This window comes from Cavia porcellus, unplaced genomic scaffold (genome assembly GCF_034190915.1).
Source record: "Cavia porcellus strain 051 isolate PalLab524CR breed Dunkin Hartley unplaced genomic scaffold, mCavPor4.1 scaffold_22, whole genome shotgun sequence".
Taxonomy (NCBI): domain Eukaryota; kingdom Metazoa; phylum Chordata; class Mammalia; order Rodentia; family Caviidae; genus Cavia; species Cavia porcellus.
This window is the reverse complement of record NW_026947505.1, coordinates 64,276,165-64,297,942: the sequence shown is the minus strand read 5'-3', so window position 1 is coordinate 64,297,942 and position 21,778 is coordinate 64,276,165. Positions and strand designations below refer to the sequence as shown.

Below are 21,778 nucleotides of genomic sequence, written 5' to 3'. Positions count from 1 at the left end.
ACAGTTATTTTTACTGTGATAAAATATTTCATGTCCATCACCGTAGATTATTTCTAGAGCAGTCCAGTTATTAAATATTAGTAACAGGTAAAGGAGCATATTACACAACAGTGGAGTTAAACCAACCTAGAAATGTTCTGACTTGAAAGGGTTGGTTTGATTTGTCTTGAGAATATTCAGTTAAGGCTGTCATTTTGTGTTTACTGTACAAAATGTATTACTCAGTACTGCATATGATTAAGGTGGTTGTATCTTCCAAGAGTATTAAGTTTTATGTTTTGTTTGGGGCTTTACAAACTCAGATGTGAATAACAGGTAAGTGGGAGAAATATACTTTCTATTTTCTTAGCTTTCAATATGGCCTTAGCTGACTTTTTCTATTATATGATTTTACTTTATCTTCTCCAGTTGATTTATTTTAGCCTAACCATTCATATTTCAGCATGCAATGAGTGAGAATTTAAGAGACACAGTTTTTCTGTATTTTCTCTAATAGAATTCTGTTCTTTTAAGTATGTCTTCTTAGAGTTGATACAGTTTTAAAATTGTTGTAATAAGATTTTTTTAATTTTATAAAACTCATGGTACATTGTTTTTACAGATTTCTGAAGGTTTGTGGATCTGAATTAGTACGCCTTGAATTATCTTGCAGTCATTTCCTTAATGAAACATGCTTGGAGGTTATTTCTGAGATGTGTCCAAATCTGCAAGAGTTAAATCTCTCATCCTGTGATAAATTACCACCTCAAGCTTTCAACCACATTGCCAAATTATGCAGTCTTAAACGACTTGTTCTGTATCGAACAAAAATAGAGGTAAGAATAACTCATTTATGTCTTTCCTAGCGTGGTAGTCCACTGAATATTATAGTTTCCTTAATTGTTATAATAATGTGATTTCTGATTTTAAGGTAAAAATTTTGGCACCATCTTACTACTCTAAGATCCTCAGAGCTAATTTGGTCATTTTAATGCTAGAATCTGTTATGTTTTTAAATTACAAGGAAATGTTCTTGTTTGCACTCTTAAAATGTTTGAGGTACTGTGCTGTGTTTAGGTAAAGAAAGTAGGGGTGGGTTGAGGTGAGCTGAAATGCTGGCAGAGACAATTATAGAAAGAAGGGGGTTTAATACATTGGATGACATCTACTTGGGAAGGGAGAAAACAAATTGGAAATTAGATTCAGAGGTTTAAATTCCTCATACCATGGTTCACAAGTCTCATTTTTAAAAAATGAAATCATGTCATATATATTAGTTGCCTTGCTTTTTTCACTCAGTATCTGTAGTACATCTTCCCAGATAAGTACGTGTACTGCTGGACTCTGTGCTGTCCACTGTCTAGTTGGTATCATCCGAGTGATGAGCATCTGGTTTTTCCAGCAGTTTTTCTCTCACACACTATCTAGCGGTAACCTTCTTCTGTATGTGGTTTAAATATACGCTGCTACTGCTGCAGCATAGAGTCCTCAAAGTAGTATTGTTGAGTTCGAAGAGCATGTGCTTAGGACCCTGCAGTAAATGTCCATTTTCTGTTATATATTCTTTTCTCCTCTGTTACAGGCATGTTGGCTTGCTTTCTGTTCTTGAATGTTTTTCCAGCTTCTGAAACATTTTAATATTTTTTTAGCTCATTAATATTTTAAAGATGGCTTCCAGATTGTACATGAGTGACTTCCGCATCTAGTGCCATTGCCTGTTTTTAATGTTAAAAGTACTAGCTTCTAAGTACATCAGTTTCCTTATTTCTAAAGTCCAGATAGTAAAAATATAGATCTCATTGAATTTTTGCAAGGAATATATATATTATATATATGTATACATGTATATAATGTTGCTTGTGAAGGTTGTAGGTAGTGATAGTAACAATGAATATGGTGATTTGCGGTGTGTTTTATTATCTGGAGGGGAAGATCATCCTCTCTGTTTTTTGCAAACACTTTTGGTGTAAATCCTTGTGCAGTGTATTTATTCTTCCAGATATATCTTTCAGCAGGGATTTTATTAGAAGTACATTCATTATATTTCATTTTGCTCTCTAGTAAGGCTTCTCATCTGTTCATGAAGGTCGTTTTTTACATCTAAGGACCTGTTGCAATTTTCTTCACTGAGATACTAAGTTTTTTGGGTTAAATTGTTCATTGAATGTTATGCTTTCAGTTGTTACTGTTTTTCCATTTAATTTTAACTAGTTATTGTTAGTGTAAAGAAAAATCCAGATTTTTAAAAATGTGTTCATTTAGCATCTGTGTACCTTATTAAATGTTTATTTAAAATGTTATTTGGTGTTACTTTCTAATAAGTAGTCTATAAAAGCCTTATTTAATGAAGAATATTTTCTAAAAGTTCTATATCACATTAAATTTAAAGTCTTCTTTGATATACAGTCCTTGCATTGCTGAGTAATCCCTATATGGGTTTGTTTGTTGTTTTATTTTTGGTATTATAGAACCAGGGCCTTGCTCATATAAAGCATGTACCTATCACAAAGCTATGTACAGCCAACCCCCAATTTCTGTATGTTTTTAGTTTAATGCATAACTAAATTGATTTCCTGATATTTTGGAGCCAAACTGCTTGGATATGTCTGCTACCATTATCTGTTACTAATTGGGTTAGCTTGAGGAAGTTTTCTAGCTCCCTGTAATTTTTCCTCTATCAAGTAAGGACAATGATGGTACATTTTTGAGGGGTTATTGTGAGTATTAATGATTTAATATATATAAAATATCTATAACGGTACATGCTTCATAGTAAAAAACTGAATCAGGGTTTATACTTGTATTTTTTACATTTGCTATTTTTGATGATACTGAGCTATGGTTTTCTTTTTTGTTCTATTTTATTAGGTTTGGGACTGGGGTTATGAGAGGTTAGCAGGGTGAATTGAGGGCAATAACTATATTACAATAACTTAAATAAGTAGAAATTATCTGTTAGATACATTCACTTACAGAAAGCTAAGGACATTTAGCCTTTTTTTTTTTAAAGCATGTAGCTTTTGTTCTAATCTACAGAAAACTGAAAGTGTGTGAATATGAGAGGTTGTAACAAATACATTATTCTCAATTTGGGGAAAAATGTTTAGCTTAATAGGTAAAATGGTAAAGAGGGAAACCTGGAAAGAAGACCACGATTCTAGTTAGAGCCCGTTTAGTAATCTAGGTTATGATATAGTCTCAGATTCTCAGTTTTTATTTGTAAAATGAAAGAACTTCAATCCTCGAATACTATTTTAAAGATTGCCAGTGTTTTCATTGATCTGTTTTGAAATGATTCACTATTTGTCTAGGTGTAAAATTGTTAGCTGCTTTTCTTGGTGTCTGTTCTAAATTATACTGCACTTGTTTTTCATTGGTACCTTACTGTCTTGTTGGTGTTTATAGTGACTAAGATAACACCTCATTTTTAGTTTTTTTGATAGTTGAACTTTAAGGTGAAGTACAACATAATTATGTGAATTCTTGAGAAGAAAAATAGATAAAAACCAATCTTGCTAGACATCTTACATTTGTGATAATTTGTGAAAATATATCCTATCAGATGTTTCTGAAATGTTACACATTATCTAATTATTAGAGAATCGTTAATCTATAGTTTGCTTATGTTTGCCTTAAGAGATTGACAGGATATGACAGTACATTTTAAGCAGTGTGATTGATGAGGGTGAGATTTCACATGCCAAGTGGAAAGTTTATACACAGGTGTCTAAGTCTGGATAGCATCAACTGTAATGTCCCTCAGTTAGTTACATATAGATATAGAGTAATTATACAGATGGGTTAAATGAAACTTGGGTACTACTCTGTTATTTCCTCAGTTCTTATTAAACCAAAACAATGTAAAAATCATATGCTGTACAGTTTTTTCTGGTATTAGATATGTAGAAAAATCTATAAAATTAATTTGCATTGATCTATACTTGACTTACAATAAAATAAAAAAAATTATTATATAGCATAAATAACAAATTCAAATTGAGAAAAATTCACCAACATAACTTAGAGAAGAGTGAAAACATTCATGTCAGTCTATAACACTCACCTTGTGCCTTAGCTAAGTCAATCATGGAAAACAAAATAAGCATAAATATTCCTTTTTCCTTTCATACTCACACCCCTTGAATCCTGCACTTAATGATGTTGTCTGTAGGATCAAATAGAATGAGAAGATAAGATTTAGAAGACTGATTTCTCTGTAAACCTTTCAGATAACCATTGGAAGTATGTTCAGATGTCAAAGACTCTGTTGAAAGAAAGCATAGCAGTTGGTTTCAGATGTCTTTGATTGCTCTAAGAAAATATATGAAGAGAAAAAGATGTGAATTTGAACTTCGTGGGTGAGAGTATTTTAAAAGAATTACAGATTACTCATTTTTCCTAAACCCTACAAAAGTTCAGAATAAGCAAAAATTATATTACAAAATATTCATGCATTGTAGAATATTACCCTCATAGAAGTCACATTTATATGATAGTTACATTTTATGTGGGTATATATAACTTATATTAATAAACATAGTACAGGCATGTTCCTTTGTAAGATGTAAGTAGGTCCATTTACATAGTGAAAAGCACTTTGGAGGATTTTTAAGACCCAAATTTTGGGCTCAAAGTTTGAGACTTACTGAATATGTTTGCTGTTCTAGACATTTTGCATTATTAAATTATTTATGCCGGTGAGAGTAGATAGTATTCCCATCTTACAGATGAAAATTAATGTGCCAAAAGATTAACATGTTGGGCAGCAGAACAGAGCAATATTTGGAGTAAGAATTTACAGGTCTTCTGGTTTCAGTGATGTAATTAAAAATTGTAAAATTCTAAGATACCTAATATCAATAGTTATTCTAATAACTATTAGAAAAAGTTATTCTAATAACTTGTATGCCTCTGTCTAAAACAGTGATTTGTTTAGTACTTATTCCTTTTCTTATTTGCAATTAAGGAAGTATAACATTGTAACTAATGTATACATTATAATTCAGTCTAAAATATAAACTGTTAAGTACTATTTTATAAATATCTTCTAATCCCAGATAACTTCTGCAGGGAAATGGAATTTTTGTCCTTTGTTGTTATTATTAACAACTCTAGTCTGAAGCCTTGATTTTTGAAAGTCAAATTACATTTAGAAACATTTAAGTGAAAGTTTATAGAATCAATACAGAATGAACTACTTCAAGAGAATGACTGATTTAAGCCTGCTCTTGATTTTAAACTATGGTAAAGAACTTTGGTAATGAACAGCATTAAAATAGATAATCGTCGAAATAATTTAGGCACATGAAATTATGTGTTGTGATAACTAAGTGGTGTAATAGCCAGACATGCTACAAGCCTGACTGCTCAATGAAAACTCAGGAGAATAAAGGTGGTGTTGCTAGAATTGCCTGATATGCTTGTAGGTAAATCCTGGGATGCCACCATTCCACAAATGACTCTTCAAAATTTTTAGCCATAAGGGCTAGGGATTTAGCTCAGTGGCATAAGCACCTGCCTGGCCAACTGCAAGGTACCAAAATCCATGGTACCAAAAAACAAAAAAACAAACAAACAAAAAAACATTTTTAGCCATAGAGCATGGTAAAATATTGTTCTGTTTGTTTCCTCAATTTATTTCATGAGGTCTTTTTATTTCTTCACACGTGTTTAGGATTGCAGTGACCAATTGCTTCATTAAAGAAATAATAAATGTCTTCTTATAACAACCAAAAAAATCACAAAATAAGCTATATGCTATTTAGAGGACCAGTGGCATATGTTTTTGAGTTGCAGTAGGTGCAGAAGAGTAAATATGTGTCTAGTGAAGAACAAGGTACTGTTATATAGAGTAGAAGGGTGTTGTAAGCCCAGTGCTGCCTGTGGTGCATCTGGTTGTGCTTGTCTAGAAGGTGTGCTATGTGGAAGAGACATTTTAGAAAAAATACCCCCCAGGTGAGATTTACGTAAGTGTGACCTCAGAATAATTAGTGAAATAGATTAGTAGATACAGTAATTTTTAACTGAATTTTGTAAATCTTTTAGAGTTGAGTAGATAAAAGTTTAGGCTAGGGTAAAGAGGTGGATAGATAACAGCAGGCTACAGAGGTTCCCTGAGATAGTCAACTTAGATTCCAAAAATAATACAGCGTGAGGAGTCCCAAACAGAAGGAGATGGATCCACCTGACCCAGGAACAACCTAAGCTGAGAGAAACCAATTAAACGTACAGTCCTGGTGCTACTCTTGGAAGAGCTAAAGGCTTGATGCTCCCACTGCAGCACTTGAACTCGTGCAGCTGAGGCTTACCGAGCTACTGAAAGCCCACTGCTTCAACTCACTGGAGACACACTCACACTGAGGTTGGTGCTCGGTGAGCCAAACTGAGAGCTGAGCTGGGGAGGGGGGGGGCTTGCATTGATCTGCGGTGAGTGACAGGAATAAAACCAATCCACAGAAAAAGGGGCTCCAACAGATGACATTCTGGGGATGGGCACACTGGCAGGAACAAGGAGCAGTGGTGACTTCAGTCAGCTGCTCCCTTCACAATCGGGATTGGTGGGGTATGCTTGGCCTGGATCATGCCCCAGGCTGAGACCCAATAGGTTAGCCCAAACCAAGTCTCTACGCCTGGCAGCGCACCCTAATGCAGTGAAGTCCTCAGCAGGTTGACTGACCCAGAGAGGAGGGCCCAGCATACGCTACCCCTGTTTGTACCTCCATAGTGCACTGCAGTAGGCAGGAGCACCTAGTCAGCGCGCTTCAGATGAACTGTAACCAACAAAGAAAGGAAGTGAGGCCTCATATATACACCTGTATGGAAGGGGAAAAAATATGAGAGGAGGAAGCAAGAAGAAAGGGTGCCCAGCCCCAACCCTGAGAACATTGATCCAGGAAAGGTAAATGCAAAGGAGATTGAGGACAGCAAACATGCAGTATTACACACGGCACCAGTGGACATAAAGAGATATCTTCAGGACCTCACAGACGAGTTCAAAAGTGAAATATTTAACCAAGTAAAGCAAAATATAAATAGGATAATAAAAGAAATGGTAAGCACCTCTCAAGAAGATACAGGTGGAAGAATGGAGGAACCAAAAAAAAAAAAAAAGGGGAGAACCATTTGATGGAGAATATAAAAAAACATAGAATATATGAAGCAGATTCAAAGAGATTACCAGGAAATTGAAAACTCCATTAAAAGCTGGCAGAACTGCTTGAAAGAAACTAAGGATAAATTATCTGAACTGGAGGACAGGTTTGCAATGTGGGATCATGCAAGGAAAAATTTCTTTAAAATAACAAGGAGACAAGCAGTAACAATACAAAGGCTAGAAGATGACAAGAGGATCTATAACTTAAGAATAAAGAATGTGAATGAAGAAGTAGGGGTATAAACACAGGAACTACAAAGGATATTCACAGGAATAATTAAGGAAAACTTCCCAAACATAGGAAAAGGAAATGATGTCTGAGGCACACAGAACTCCAGCCACCTACAACCAAAACAGAGCTACACCAGGCATATAATAATCAAGATCCCAGAAATCCAATATAAGAACAGAATATTAAAAGCTGTCAGAGACAAGAAACAGATTACTTACGAAGGAAAGCCTGTCAGAATTACGAAACACCTCTCAGCACACACCATCAAATCGAGAAGAGCGAAGTATTCCAAGTCCTGAAAGAAAATAACCTCCAGCCCAGATTGATGTATTCTGAAAAATTGTCTCTAGAAATTAACGGAGAAACAGGATGCTTCCAAGATGAAGAGGAACTGGGGGAATTCACAACCACCAATCCAACTCTACGAAGAATACTGCAGGATATTCTAAAGAGAAAGAAAAGTACCAGGATTTCAGGAACAGTGGCAGAGAGGCCTCAATGAATGGAGCAGAAAGCGAAATGAAGACAAACAGACAACTAACGATGGAAAAAGAGCACAACAGAAATGAGGCAGAGAAGATTGGATATAATTTCTAACATAGATGGCCTAGATATGCTACATTAAGGAAAAACAAGAGAGAGTTAAATGTGGAGTGGGTCAAGCGGTAGGGTCCACCGAGATGCTCTTTATAGGAAACATAATTAACCTGAAGAAGGGTATATGGGCCAAGAATCAAATATGAGAAAACAGTACTCTATGTGATAGGGAACCAGAGAGTAATAGGGGCAACTGGACCAGTATTTATGGATAGGTTGAAAAGACAGGCTTTAATAGGTAAAGAAATACAACTCAAGATCAAGTCCAGGAGTGAGAAGGTTCAGAATCACTTAGGTAAATAACAGGTTGCCCCCCCCCATATAAAACTGAGGGTATTGGGGAGACCCAAAAATGCACAGTACACCCTGGGGGAGTGAAAGGGGAGGAATAATATTTTTAGACAGCAGAAGATATTGCTAATAGTGTATCAGGAATTAAAACCCATATTACTTGCACCACTCTGCTTAGATAGAACTTACTCTGTCCCAGTTTGTATACAAGCACTAGTTCTGAGGGCACAGACAGCTATCCCAAAAATATCAGGATATAGCACAGTAATCATCTTTAATTTCCTATTAACTTAATCTGGATCTCTGTATAATTTATACTGTTATATCATGACTGATGTTAGTTAAATCTGATTTGTTTGATTGCTGTTTGTTATTGACAGATTTTATTCAAAACTGTTAAGGTTGATAGTATCAAGTCTGAGAGTATAGACAACTATACTGAAAATGACATTCACTATGATAACCATTCTGGTTTGATTACTACCTGTTTTTGTAGTTCTACACTATGTACAAAGTTATATTTCTATTAATACTGTTATGTACTGATATATTCAATTATACTATATCTGATGATAAGGCCAATTCTATTGATGATAACAAGAGACAACACGGTAACCATGATAGAACTCCTTGTGCAGCAGTTTTATATGTCTTTTTAGTTTTATGTGTCTATAGGAATATGTTTTGTTCTGTCTTGCTTTGTCTGTTTCTCCCTCTAATATAGAAAGGAAAGAAATACATGTTAAGACTCGTGCTTGCGTAAAATCTATAAACAGTTTATGAGAACTGATCTTATGACACGTGATGAAATGAACAAATACTTTGAAGGAAGAAAAGGCACTACAGTACCCAGTGCTGATTCCGGAGTGTCATGACGTGAAATCCAGCAATACTATTATTCTTAGTTCAGAGTGATTTTAGCCTGCTTTGGTCTGTTTAAACTCAACATAAATGAAGATATGGATAAATGCACGTATGTTTAAGAGTATAGGATTGACAACCATAGTACTAAGTTTTTATTAGATAGTTGAACAGAACTATTTGCAGTCTCGCTGTTTGAATTCCCATTTATATGTTCCACTTTTGTATGTTGAACAACTCTTTGTAAGAGGACAATATGTAAACATCAATAAGTGATTTATTACTGTGTTTTTTTCTGTTAAAGTGTGTATTATTCCTACCCATTTTCTGTTTTGTTTTGTCTTTAAATAAAATTTAAAAGAAAAAGTTTAGGCTAAATATGCACAGTTAGAGCAGACAAGAAAGAAACTACTTTGTTTCTCCTACTATTTATGGCAAGGAAATAGTTAGAGTTATATATAAAATGAATGAAAGTATTTGGTTTAATTCTTTTGTTTCTTTCCTTCTCCATTTATAGTAGTCTTCAATATAAGAAGTATTGATTTTAAACACTTCTTTAGCCATTCATAATGATACATTTGTATAAGGATAGGGTTGTAAAAAATTTAATTCATAGACTTTTAAATACCTAAAAAATAAAAGTTTTGTTCAGAAAAAAAGTTGACTTTTTATGAGAGAAAAAGAAAAGATCTTTCATATATTTTCACTAAGATTCCTCCCTATATGTGTTTGTCTTTCTAATAGTTTGAAAAGAAGTTGAAAACACAATGATCCTTTAATTCTACTGGGGCATTACAAGTAAAGACATAAAATAATTTACCCTGAAAAAAATGAATATATATATAGGTTGTGTGTGTGTGTATGTGTGTGTGTGTGTGTGTATACGAAATCTTCTCTTGACTATTAGACAGAATTGTATCTCCCAAAAATTCATTTATTGAAGTCCTAACGCATTATCCTCTAGAATGAGTTTATTTGGAGACAGTATACTCACAAAAAGGTCATTAACATTAAGTGAGGTCATTGGGGCAGTTCTTGATTGAGTATCACCAGTCCCTATGAGTAGTCCACAGACATGGATAATGGGCGGGCTATGTGAAGACACCAGCAGAAGATGACAGAGGTCTCAAATACTTCAAGCTCACATTTGCAGCCTTCAGAATCATAAGAAGATAAGTTTCTTTTAACCTATTTACCCTGTTGCGGCTGCCCTAGCAAACTAATACAACCTGTAAAGGAAGGCATGAGAATAACTTTTTAATATAGTGCATAAAAAGTGTCAAGACATTTACTGAAACACTATGCGTTAGTGCTAGAACTTTGAGCTTGTTTACCTTTTCTTTGTTTGGAAAAAATCCCATCTGAAGTGGCAACTAAGGGCATGACAGGTAGCTCAGTAAGAATGTCATTCTGTTGCTTAGCAGCACAAGAGTGTTTTTTAAAAGTTAGAGTTATAAATGGAACACCTGCATCCAGTTTTGATTGCCTCACTTCAAGAATGATAGAGCATAAATTGAAAGAATCTGAAGAAGTGAAAAAACTGATTGCAGGTATTATGGGGGACTAGTATATGACAGTAACCCTCAAGTGTGGTTCGGCACCTGTTTACGTGCCCTGCCAGGCTTTGTCGACAGTTTCAAGGACCCCTCTGCCTTTGTCTTCATGAACTCGAAGGAATCAAAAGTAGCTGACCTTTACTGCTTTTTAACATTAACTCTTCTGGTTTCTTTTTTTCTGTGTCAGTTGATTCAGCACACACACACACACACACACGTACCTCCGTTCACAAACTTAATTCTTTTCAAAATTCTAGTTACATACCAAATGGAATGAAAACCAAATAAAAATAAGGTCAGAAGGCCAGCATTGAGCCTAACCATTCAGTTTGATTCACTTCTCATCCAACTCAGTTTGGGACCAGAATCGTCTAAAGAATCAAGTTCATGAACCAAGACAGAAAGACAGAAAGAAAGTAAGAAAGAAAGAAAATGTTTATTCACATTATACCACACTGTTGATGAAAGCATCCAAACTTTTCCACAACAGTATATAATTGTCTTTTTAAAAAGAGTACAATTTGATTCAGTGTCATGAATTTGCTTTCTGCCAGGTAGATGAGGTAGTCTACTTACTGCATTCTTATTTCATTTAAAGAGCTCATTCTTATACAACGGCAGGAAAGGCGCTTCCTTTGACAGGGGCAGTGCAACATTAAGACAAACAATATGGCAAATAAAAGGAATAGGCTCTGACTTAACAGATCCAATGCAGACAACTAGGACTCAGGGAATACTTAACATATTTCCATCAGCTTTAACCACGTGATACACGTATGACTGTTCCATTGCGTGGCTTATACCACTTTTGGTATAAGTTGTACTGTCATGCATTAGGACAGTTGTGTATGTCCACTGATAGTTCAGGCTTCCTAGGAGCAAGACATACAGATTACAGCCCCTATGTGAATTTGTTAAAGAACCACCTACTTCGGTCACCTAGACACACTAATACTAGCTGTCATTAGCTGTCATCTAAATAGATCCGTTTAGCTAGATAATTTATAAAATCGAAGAATATTAATAATTACTTTTTTCTTAAACAGAATCAGGAGTTATAATAAACCAGACTTTCTTAAAGTCCGTGGCATATATTTTTGGGCAAGAATGTATCCTTCTGTCTTTTGATTGACCTTGCAGAAGTTCCAAAGGAGATACAGATGCAGCTTTTGGTCGTAGTGTCTGTGTGACCATAGGTTTATTGAGATCAAGTCAGGTCACAAGTCCTACTGTGCGGTAAGTGGGGAGTCACTCTTGGAGGCCATACTTGTCAACTGTTGTTGAGAGGGTGCTGTCCATTAGAGGTGACTGATAAGCCTATTTTCTCACTGACAAGCCCATGTCCCAAGGGCATCCATTTTATAGTTGTAGGGCTTGTTTAGTGAACATGCAGTGAGAACATGAGAATTAATTATGTGACTTCAGTGCTTACAGGCATCAGCACAGAAGAGGAAGCATCTTAACCAGAAACAAGTCGTATTGGAAGAAGATAGATAATCTTTGAATCACAGCACTTTGTTTTCTTGGCATCATTTAAGTGAACAGCAACGTATACTTGAGACTCCTGTATGACTATAACTGCCTAATCCTTGCCCATTTGGTGAAAAGATTTTCTTTATGCAATCAGTAAGGTTACTAACAAGTCACACTGGTGTACAACCTACTGAGTATTTTTGACTGCCAATCTCTGCTGTCATTTGCTATAGATTATTATGAAAATTGATCAGTTAGACATTTGTGGGAACAGATGTATTCAACGGAAGTATTGTAGATCGCATTACTATAGTGGTGAAAATAAGTTCTGAAATGAAACTGCAGGGCAAAAGGTCTATGAACAGTTAGTCTAGATTTTGTTTCATCACACACCTATATTATTGTAGTTTGACAAGTCATCTGAACCTTATACTGAATTTAGTCCTTCAAGCTAAAATTCTGACTCTGTGGCCAGGATAGTGTATTAGTTACTGTCCCCTTCCTAGGATAAAGTAGCCGAGACTTACCATTTAAAGATTTATTTTGGCTCATAGGTTTCAGAGGACTGAGTCTGGTTGGTAGGCTCCTAGACAGAACTGGCATGGTAGAACCGTGGGGTATAGTGGAGCTGCTCACCAAATGCAGAGGAAGCAGAGAGGGTGAACAGGCAGAGACAGGAACCCTTCTAGGTCACCCTGGGGACCACCTTTCCAAGCAGGCCCCACCTTCAGGCACATGAAACTTTGGGGAGACATTGTAACCTAAACTCTAATGGACAGATGGGAAACATCTATAGTTAAATTTAGAGAATGTTCCTTATTTCCCCCAAAGGCATGTGTAAAAGCTTTATAGCATTTGTGCTATTTTTAGGAAACTTTTTTCTTTTAGATGTCAGTTAGAATTCTAATTTTTCTACCACAATGTTGATATTATAGTATAACTTTGCAAAAATAATATTATTTTCAAGTTGTGATTATTTATAAGTATATAATCTATATCACATTATATACTTACGTAGTAATGTGAATTTGTAGTGGTTCATTGCAAATTTTATAAAATAATTCAATCTGAATATTCTGAAATGATTTCTACATATAGTTAGTTCCAGATAGTTTAAATAGTTCATAAAATGTTTAAACTTTTAATCTATATTCCTTTTCTCCAAATACGTTGGAGTGATGGGGGAAAAGTTTAAAATTAGAAAAACTAAGGTTTACATATAGGTGTGTGTTTTATATTCTAATAATTAAGTGACTTTTAGGATTCCATGAAGACTTTTTTTTGTACAAAATTATGAGTTTTAATTTAGTGAACACACTTACAAAAAATCCCTCTATCATTTGGAGTTGTTTCTCTGGAGTTCTAAATGTATTAGTATTAGTGAGGTTACGTTTATTTCTGATAATGTGATGTTATAAGTCTATGTTGTGTAGGCTGTGCCTGTGATATATAAACTTCTTGTATATTCCTTTATCAATATACTTCCTAAGAATCATATTGAACAATACTAATTTATTGTATTCTATATTAATGATCAACAACAATTAATTTTTGACATCTAGATTGTCTATAAGTTATATGTGAGTATAATAAACATCAGTGATCATTTTTATTAAGTATTTAGGTTAGTATTTGAGAAGCCTAGAGAATGAGTAATTACAAAGTTTGTGGGGAGAGCAATTGTGAAAGGAAAGAGGAATGATCTTTCTCCTGTTGTTATCATGGGAATATGGTGTTTGTGAGCCTTTTCTTGGTAGTTATTTTCTGAATTGCAGGGAATTATTAGGAGCCTGGAACCTGTGAGCATGTTATTCAGTTGTTTTTGCCTAATTGTTCACTCTGTGCTTCATACTCTTTTTTAAAAAACTGCCATTTAATAATTTCTTTGGCATCATTATTGGACAGGATTTTCATGTGGTTTACTTGACCATTTAATTATGTATTTACACTTTTTACAGTGTATTTCTATGTTAAGTACCTATATGTGGGTCTTCATATGGATATGGGGAGTTATTAATATATTACTAATAGTTATCTGTAGATTTTAAAGTGGTATAGGTAGCTTTTATATGAGGATATGATTATGTTCATGTAGTCTATTAGGTGACAGCTTTTACCAAGAGTGCATTTTGGTGATTCTGTAGAAGAAATTATCTTTAATCCAGTCACACTGCGGCAAATTCCCTTCCATGTGATTTAAATTAGGTTGTTTTTTGTTTGAAAATTACAAACTAATTTGAAAACGAATACCCTGCCTTCATTATTTTAAAAGTGCTACATATTTATATTTTAATTTTGTAACCTACTCTTCTATCAATGAGTTTTGTATAACTAACCAGTAGAATTTGTGGACTTGGGAAATTAAAATAATTTAAGTTTTATACAAGGAGTTTATGCATTATTTTTATTTTTGAATGCTTTTTCTATAATGCACTTAATAATTTTGTTTTGTCAGTATGTACATTTCACATATATAAATATGTAGTCATTATGATAGAATTGTTGTGTTCTCTTAAATAGTGGTCTGCAGACTCATTCCTGTTCGTGGCCAGATGGTAAATATTTTATACCTTTTGGCCATATGGTCGCTGTCGCAACTATTCTTCTTTATGGTTGAGGTACAGAAACTAGCCACAGACAATACAGTAATGAGTACAATACAGTGTTTGTGCTTGCTAAAACTTGATGAAAATACGTAGTGGACTCGATTTGGCCTATGGACTGTAATTTGGCCACTCCTGCTCCAAAGTATTGAGTCTGTTACCTCTATAAAAGCATGCTACTTTGTACCTGGAAAGATGAGTTCATTTTTTAATAGTTTTCTTCTTTGTTTTGACATCAGTAGCAATATTTTAATTCTGGGAATTAATAGCATAAAGAAAATTCTTAATATATTCCAGGAGGAAATAGGTTAATGATATTGAGATATTACAAATTGATTTCATAGATGTGTTCTGTTAACCTAGTCTTCTCACAGTCTCTGGTTTATTACTGATTAGCTCTGCAGAGAAGGCCATGAAACTGTGGTAATTTGTGCTTTCTCATGTCGGTGATACCTGTCAGCCTTTTTTAAATCTTAATTTAACTCCTTGTTACATTTCTCACAGCATCTCTTCCTTTAACCATCACCCTGTCTCCACTTACTTCAGTTTCAGCATTTGATATCACATCTTTTATTTAGCAAAGATGAGTGAAATCATTAACATGAATCTTCTTTTGTTCTGTTAGTTCCAAAAATGAGGATTTAAAAAAAAATGATAGCTCTCTACTATTAAATGATCTTCTAATTCCCTATTTAATGTGTAGACTGGTTGTTTTTATAAGGTATTTGCCATGAATTCCTTTACTATGACTTAAAATTTTCCTAGAGAAAAGAATGCATCTACCCTATCCCAGGATGTTTTCTAGTTACTGTATGCTGCGATTCTTACTCCAAAAAGTGTTAGGTCTGTGACTTAAAGTTAAGATTTTTAAAAAAGCATTAATAAGTACAGTGTCACTAAGAAATAGCCCAAGTTAATAACATTGTCTCTGACCAAAAAAAAAAAAAAAGAAAAAAATTATTTTACTCTTTTTAGACAAAGAAGAGATTCACCAAGGAATTGACTCAAATTATATCAAGAGAATTTTATTATTTTTATCTGGCCTAAGTATGAATAATGAGAACTAGGTGATAGCTCTGCATGGATGTATTTGAACATTTGAATGGGTGTCCTAGAGAAAGGAGGGAGTCTGACTTAGGCAGATGTCTTAGTTACTGTTCTGTTCTTGCTAAGACAAAATGCCTAACGCCCAAAGTTAGGGGCGGAAAGTTTATTTAGTTCACAGTTTGTGGAGGTTTTTTTCAGTTCGTAATCAGCTGGCTCCAAGGCAGGGCAGCATGGCTGAGGGGTAACAGTTCGTGTTGGTGGAACATGCCACAAGCAACAAGAGCAAAGAAGAAGAGTAAGCCTATTTTTCTCCCTTACATTGTACGCAGGCTACCCGCCCAAGGCAGGTGTAGCACTCACACCTCTGATTGCAGCACTAGACAATGAACTGTGTACAAACTCTCAATTCAGCTGCCTCCAGAAAAACCTGCCCCCCATGACTGCATGAGGCTTTGGGGGACATCCAGACACAAACCATAACAGCAGATACCAAGAAGTTGGCATTGGCCACACCTCAGGATTAAAACTGAACCAAATTCTACTGGTTCTTCCATTGTGCCTCTGCTTCTCAGAGCAGGACCTTTATACTTTATAGAAGTCCTGATTCTGGAAGAAATCTACAAAAGTATTAAGACAAAGAGGAATAAGAAAAATGTAGGCTCAGGGGTTGGTGTTCAAGTAGAAAACATTTTAAAAGACTAGAAATTAGGGCACACAAGTAAATCTAAAACAAATAGTTCTAAAAAGAACTGATTTGAAATCTAGAAAATAAATTGTACTCATTGGAATTTAAACAATCAGTAGGTGAGATAAATTCTAAACTGGACACAAAGATTTGCTACATTAGAAATTTGAGGAGTATACTTGTGATTGTAAAAGGTGAATATCAGGCATTGCTGTAACTTATTTATATATCATATATGTACATAAGCACTTAATTTTCAAAGCAGCACTGTTCGTTCATTTAATATATGTTATACTAACTGTATTAATTGTTGTGTTGTCTATGTCTTGTTACATATCAGTTACTCTGAGGCTTAGTGATTTAAAACAACCTATAGAGCCATAGATACAGCTAAATGGGTTCAGTTCCTAACACCACAAAAAATAAAGAAACCTTACATTTATTATTCTCAGTTTCTACAGGTCTAGAACCTTGGGAATATTTTAGCTGTGTAGTTCTGGCTCTACGCAGACCAAAAATCAATTCCTCTAAGGGCTTATCGTCAAGCTGTTAGCTTAGGTACCAGTCATTTACAAATTTGACCGTAGCTGAAGGCTCAGCTTCCAAACTTGCATGGCTATTGGCCAGAGGCCTCTGGTTTTTTTCTACATGGGAGTCTCTGTAGACTGCCTGATTGTCCTCCTGATGTGACAGCTGACCAAGTAAGCAAGGAAGAGGATGGGAGGCCAAAGTAGGAGCCACAGCCCCTGTGTAACTAGGTCAGTTAGGGTTCTCTAGAAAATAAAACAACAGAAGACATAGTAAGAGGATTATTGTATGGATTGGCTTATGTAACCGAGGCTAGCAAATTCTGAGTTGACAAGCTGGAGGTAAAGGAGAGCTGATAGTGTAATTCCAGCCTGAAAGGCAGTGGGCCTAATTATCAGGAAAAACTCACGATCTGTTTACAGTTCAAGCCAGGGAAAGGCCAGAGTCCAGTTTGAGAGCCATCAGGCAAAAAGAAATCTCTCAAATAGGGAAAGTCAGCCTTTTAAAATTTATATAGGCTTTTAACTGGATAAGGCTCAACCACATTAGAGAATGGCAATCTGCTTTACTCATTGTATTGATTTAAATATTAATCTTCTCCAGAAAACACTTGTACAGAAACATTCAGAATAATATTTGACCAGATATTAGTGAACCTTATGGACCAGTCAGATTGATGTATAAAATTAACTATTGTAATAACCTTATATTAATAATGGGGTGCCATCACATTTGCTGTATGTTATCTGAAATAATATATAGGCATATTTTCTAAACCATTGTGAAATTGATATCTTGGAGATTCCGTTGTTCATTGAATAAAAATTCCAGAAGAAAATAATGAAAGGAATGGTAGAGAAGTAATATTAGAAGAGAAAATTAGTAAGAATTTTTCATGTAGAAATTTGTGAGTCTTCAAATCAAATGTACACTCAGATTATCAACAAAATATTTGGTTTGGTTTTCATCTTTCAAACAAAATAAATAAAAATAGATCTTACCAAAATACATTGTAACAAAATTGTGATAATCAAAAATGAAGGTACAAGGTTATCAAGGAAAAAAGACACTGCCCACAAGAGAAGACAATAGAATGCTGGTAGATTTCTTACCAAATAACAAGGAACAGTACTTTCAAAGTGTTGAAAAAAATATGACTATCATTTTACCATTTTAAGCCTGGTTAAACTTTCATTCAATATTGAAGATAAATAGAACACCATATAAGTTATTTAAATTTTGTGACTCAGATTCGTCATCTATAAAGGGCAATATAATATTTATCTCATAAGTTATCATTTGTTCAATGATGTATCCCAAATGCTGAGAAGATAAAACGCATTTAGTCACTGAAAAAATGACTAAATAGTGTTGTTGCAAGAATTAATCATGTAACCAGTGCGGCTGTTGTGAAGATTGAAATATATAAAGAATTTACAGTATTGCCTGACATGTTAATTTACATTCAATAAATGAATTAAATTGTTAAGATTGTATCACTTATGATAGTTTATTAAAAGATCTATTTAAAATACTTAACAGAAAGAAAAACTCAATGAAGAAGTATCAGCTATAGGGGCTAGGGATTTAGCTCAGCGGCATAAGCGCCTGCCTTGCAAGCAGGCAGTCATGAGTTTGATCCCTGGTACCAATTTAAAAAAAAAAAAGTATCAGCTATAATGACCAATTATAGAAATTGACAAAATACCAGTAAATTAAATATTGAGCTTGGGAATGGTGAAAAAAACCCACTAATCTTTGTGTATCATTTTAAAAAATTAAACCCAAAACCTTATAGATGATATCAAAATTCATATTAAAGAACAAAGAGTCAAGAAAATAGAGTTTGAAGGGTGAGAATAGGGTGTTTAACCTACTAAACGTTTAAGACATACTATAAACTGTGAAGATTGAAAGTCAGGGTTGGGGCTGGAGATTTAGTTCAGTGGCATAAGTGCCTGCCTTGCAAGCATGCAGTCATGAGTTTGATCCCTGGTACCGATAAAAAAAAAAAGGAAAAGGTTAGGCTTAGGGTTAGCACTGGTGCAAGGAAGGCCAAATAAAACAAAGTAACCAAACAATGCATTCACACCTACATGCAACTTTCCATGTGACGAAAAGAATCACAAATCAATGGATGAGGTAATCTCTAATAATAAATTAAACTTGAGCAAGCGAAGAAATGAATAGTGATGTGCTGTCATATATATATACATATATATATATATATATATATATATATAATCCGTTGGTTTAAAAACTTCATTGAAAAATGAAGGTTTTAAGGCTGTTAGCTAAAAAAAAGTAAAGAGAATATTCTTTCTTGGGTAGGGAAGGAATTTTAAAGAAAAGACAACAGAAAAATAAGAGGAAATGACTAGAGTGATTATAGCAGAAATTTAAAATGTTATATTTTAAAAGATTGTATATACAAAGTGAAAAACAATTCTCAAATTTAGAAAAGATATTTCTAGGGGATAATATTGGTAAAGATTGATGTCCAACATACTTAAAGTATTTCTGTCAGTCAAAAAGGAAGAAAAAACCCAATGGAAAAATCAACAAAGGATATAACTAAGAGATTTACAGAACAAGAAATGTGAGTGGCCAATAAACATATGAAATGGTACTCATCTTTACTAATACTCTTAACCAGTCGTCTTATACCATTTTGTACTCACCAGGTGGATATATGTTAACCAGGACAAAAAGAAGATACGTTGACAAGGATATGATGACCTAGCCCACTACTGGTGGGAGAAAAATTCAGGGACTCGAGAGAACTATTTTTGCAAAATCTAATAGTCAAAGCATATCTAAACTCCTGGAAATTCTTGCTATGTGTATGTTATAGAGAAATACTCTCATGTAAATTCACAAGAAACATATATAAGAATATTTTTAAAAAACCAGGCATGGTAGCACATCCTTGTAATACTTCTCAGTGTGCTGAGTTTGCTGAGGCAGGACATTCAGCCTGGCAACTTAGGTGAGACCTTGTCTTAAAATGAAAAGTGTAGGGGACCAGTATAGATTAGTGATAGAGAACTTGCCTAGTACAACCCTACATTCAGTCCCTTGTATTGGCATAAAACCTTTTTTTTAAATATTATTTGTAATGGTGAAAATTATTATAAACAAATAAATACCCATTAAATGAGAATATATGTTGTAATATAGTTACATAATGGAATGTTGTATAGTAGTGAAAATTAATGAACTGAAATTACATACAGTTTCAATGTTAGAGAAATGTCTCACAAAACTGATGTAGAAGATGAAGTATATGTATGCATACTGCTTTTCTCTTTATTTAAAGACATGTAGAACAGTATTAAATACCATTTATGTAGAGTAGATTTATGTAACTTTTCAGGAAACACCAATATTTAAAACTGTGATAAAAGCCATGATAAAAGTTACCTCTAAGGATTTATATAAATGAGTGGAGGGATGCAAAAATAGAGACAGAAGCAAAATCCAAATGTGAAGTGTTGGTAAATATGAGTGCTGGCTACATGGGTATTATACTGAACGCTAGAATTTTTCAGAATAAATAATTTAAAAATAAATTACCAAACAGTTTTCATGTCTTGTTTGTATGTGTGTAAAATATTTTTAATATTTATTTATTTATTTTTACTTTGAAGAGAATAAAACCAAATAAGACAAAACAGAATAGAGTCAATCAAAACAAAAGGTTGAACATGGTACATGACTTAAAAACAAAATACAAGGAGATCAACAATGGCTATTATAGTGCCTCTTCTTCAAAAGAATTCTTCAAAAGAATTAATATCATCAGGCATAATAAAGTTGAACAAAACAGTACAGAATAAAGCCAATAAAAAATAAAACAGTGAGACATTATAGGACTTCTAAAGAAGTTAATAGTCCAACCACAATGGGTATCATAGTACATCTTATTGTCTTCAAAGTAGTTGCCTATACCATCAGTCTTGATACTATCAAACAAAACAGAATAAAATGAAATCAGTTGAAACAAAACAGTGAAAGCAAAACATGGCTTCAAATGAAGCTAATAGGAAATAAAAAATGGTTACCATAATATATCCTACTATCTTTGGAATAGCTGTCCATGCCATTAAATATAAGTAGACAAACTGAAACTGAATAAAACCAAACTAAACAGAACAATGAAAACAATATGGGTTTCAAATCATAATAGGTTAATAATGGCCACTGCCTTCCCTTTTTAGACAACTCCTTTCACTTTCACAGGATGTATTGTACATTTTGGATCCCACTAACTCCTTTAGTTTTTATATTAGGGAGGCAACCCGCTATTCACCTAAGGACTCTGAAACTTTTTACCCCTGAACATGATCTCAAGTTGTATCCATTTGTCTACAAAAGCCTCAAGGTTTTCTTTCTTAATAGCCGAGTAATCTTCCATTGTATAAAAGTGTCATGGCTTTCTAACCAGTCTGCAGCTGATGGGCAAGCTACTTCCACTTTGTTTCTGGTTCCCTGTCATATAGAGCATTGTTTCCTTGTCTTTGACTGTCAGTCTGTAAACCCCCTTTTGGGTTAAATGTATTTCTTATATAAAGCATATTGATAGACCCTGTCTCCTGATCCACTCTGTGTTTCTTTTTATTGGTGAGTTGAGGCCATCTATATTAGTGATTATGGTCAACCTTCTCTGCCATGTGATTTCCCTGCTGTTGTTTGCCTACTTTTCCCCTTCATTCTACTGTCTGCCCCATTCAGTGAGCCCCCTCTGGCGCTGTTCCTGAAACCGTGATATCT

The 21,778-nt window shown here is 34.3% G+C and overlaps 1 protein-coding gene across 4 annotated transcripts in view; it reads left to right on the top strand.

Moving 5' to 3' along the window:
- The window catches only part of Fbxl4 (F-box and leucine rich repeat protein 4), a 93,818-nt gene that overhangs the window by 44,855 nt on the left and 27,185 nt on the right, over positions 1-21,778 (top strand). For all 4 annotated transcript variants that reach the window (XR_010042027.1, XM_063233282.1, XM_063233283.1 and 1 more), the window contains one exon: positions 602-815. Coding sequence is in view for 3 of the 4 variants with exons in the window: in XM_063233282.1 (XP_063089352.1) it covers positions 602-815 (214 nt within the window). In the remaining variant the exon portion in view is untranslated. The remainder of the gene's footprint in view (positions 1-601; positions 816-21,778) is intronic.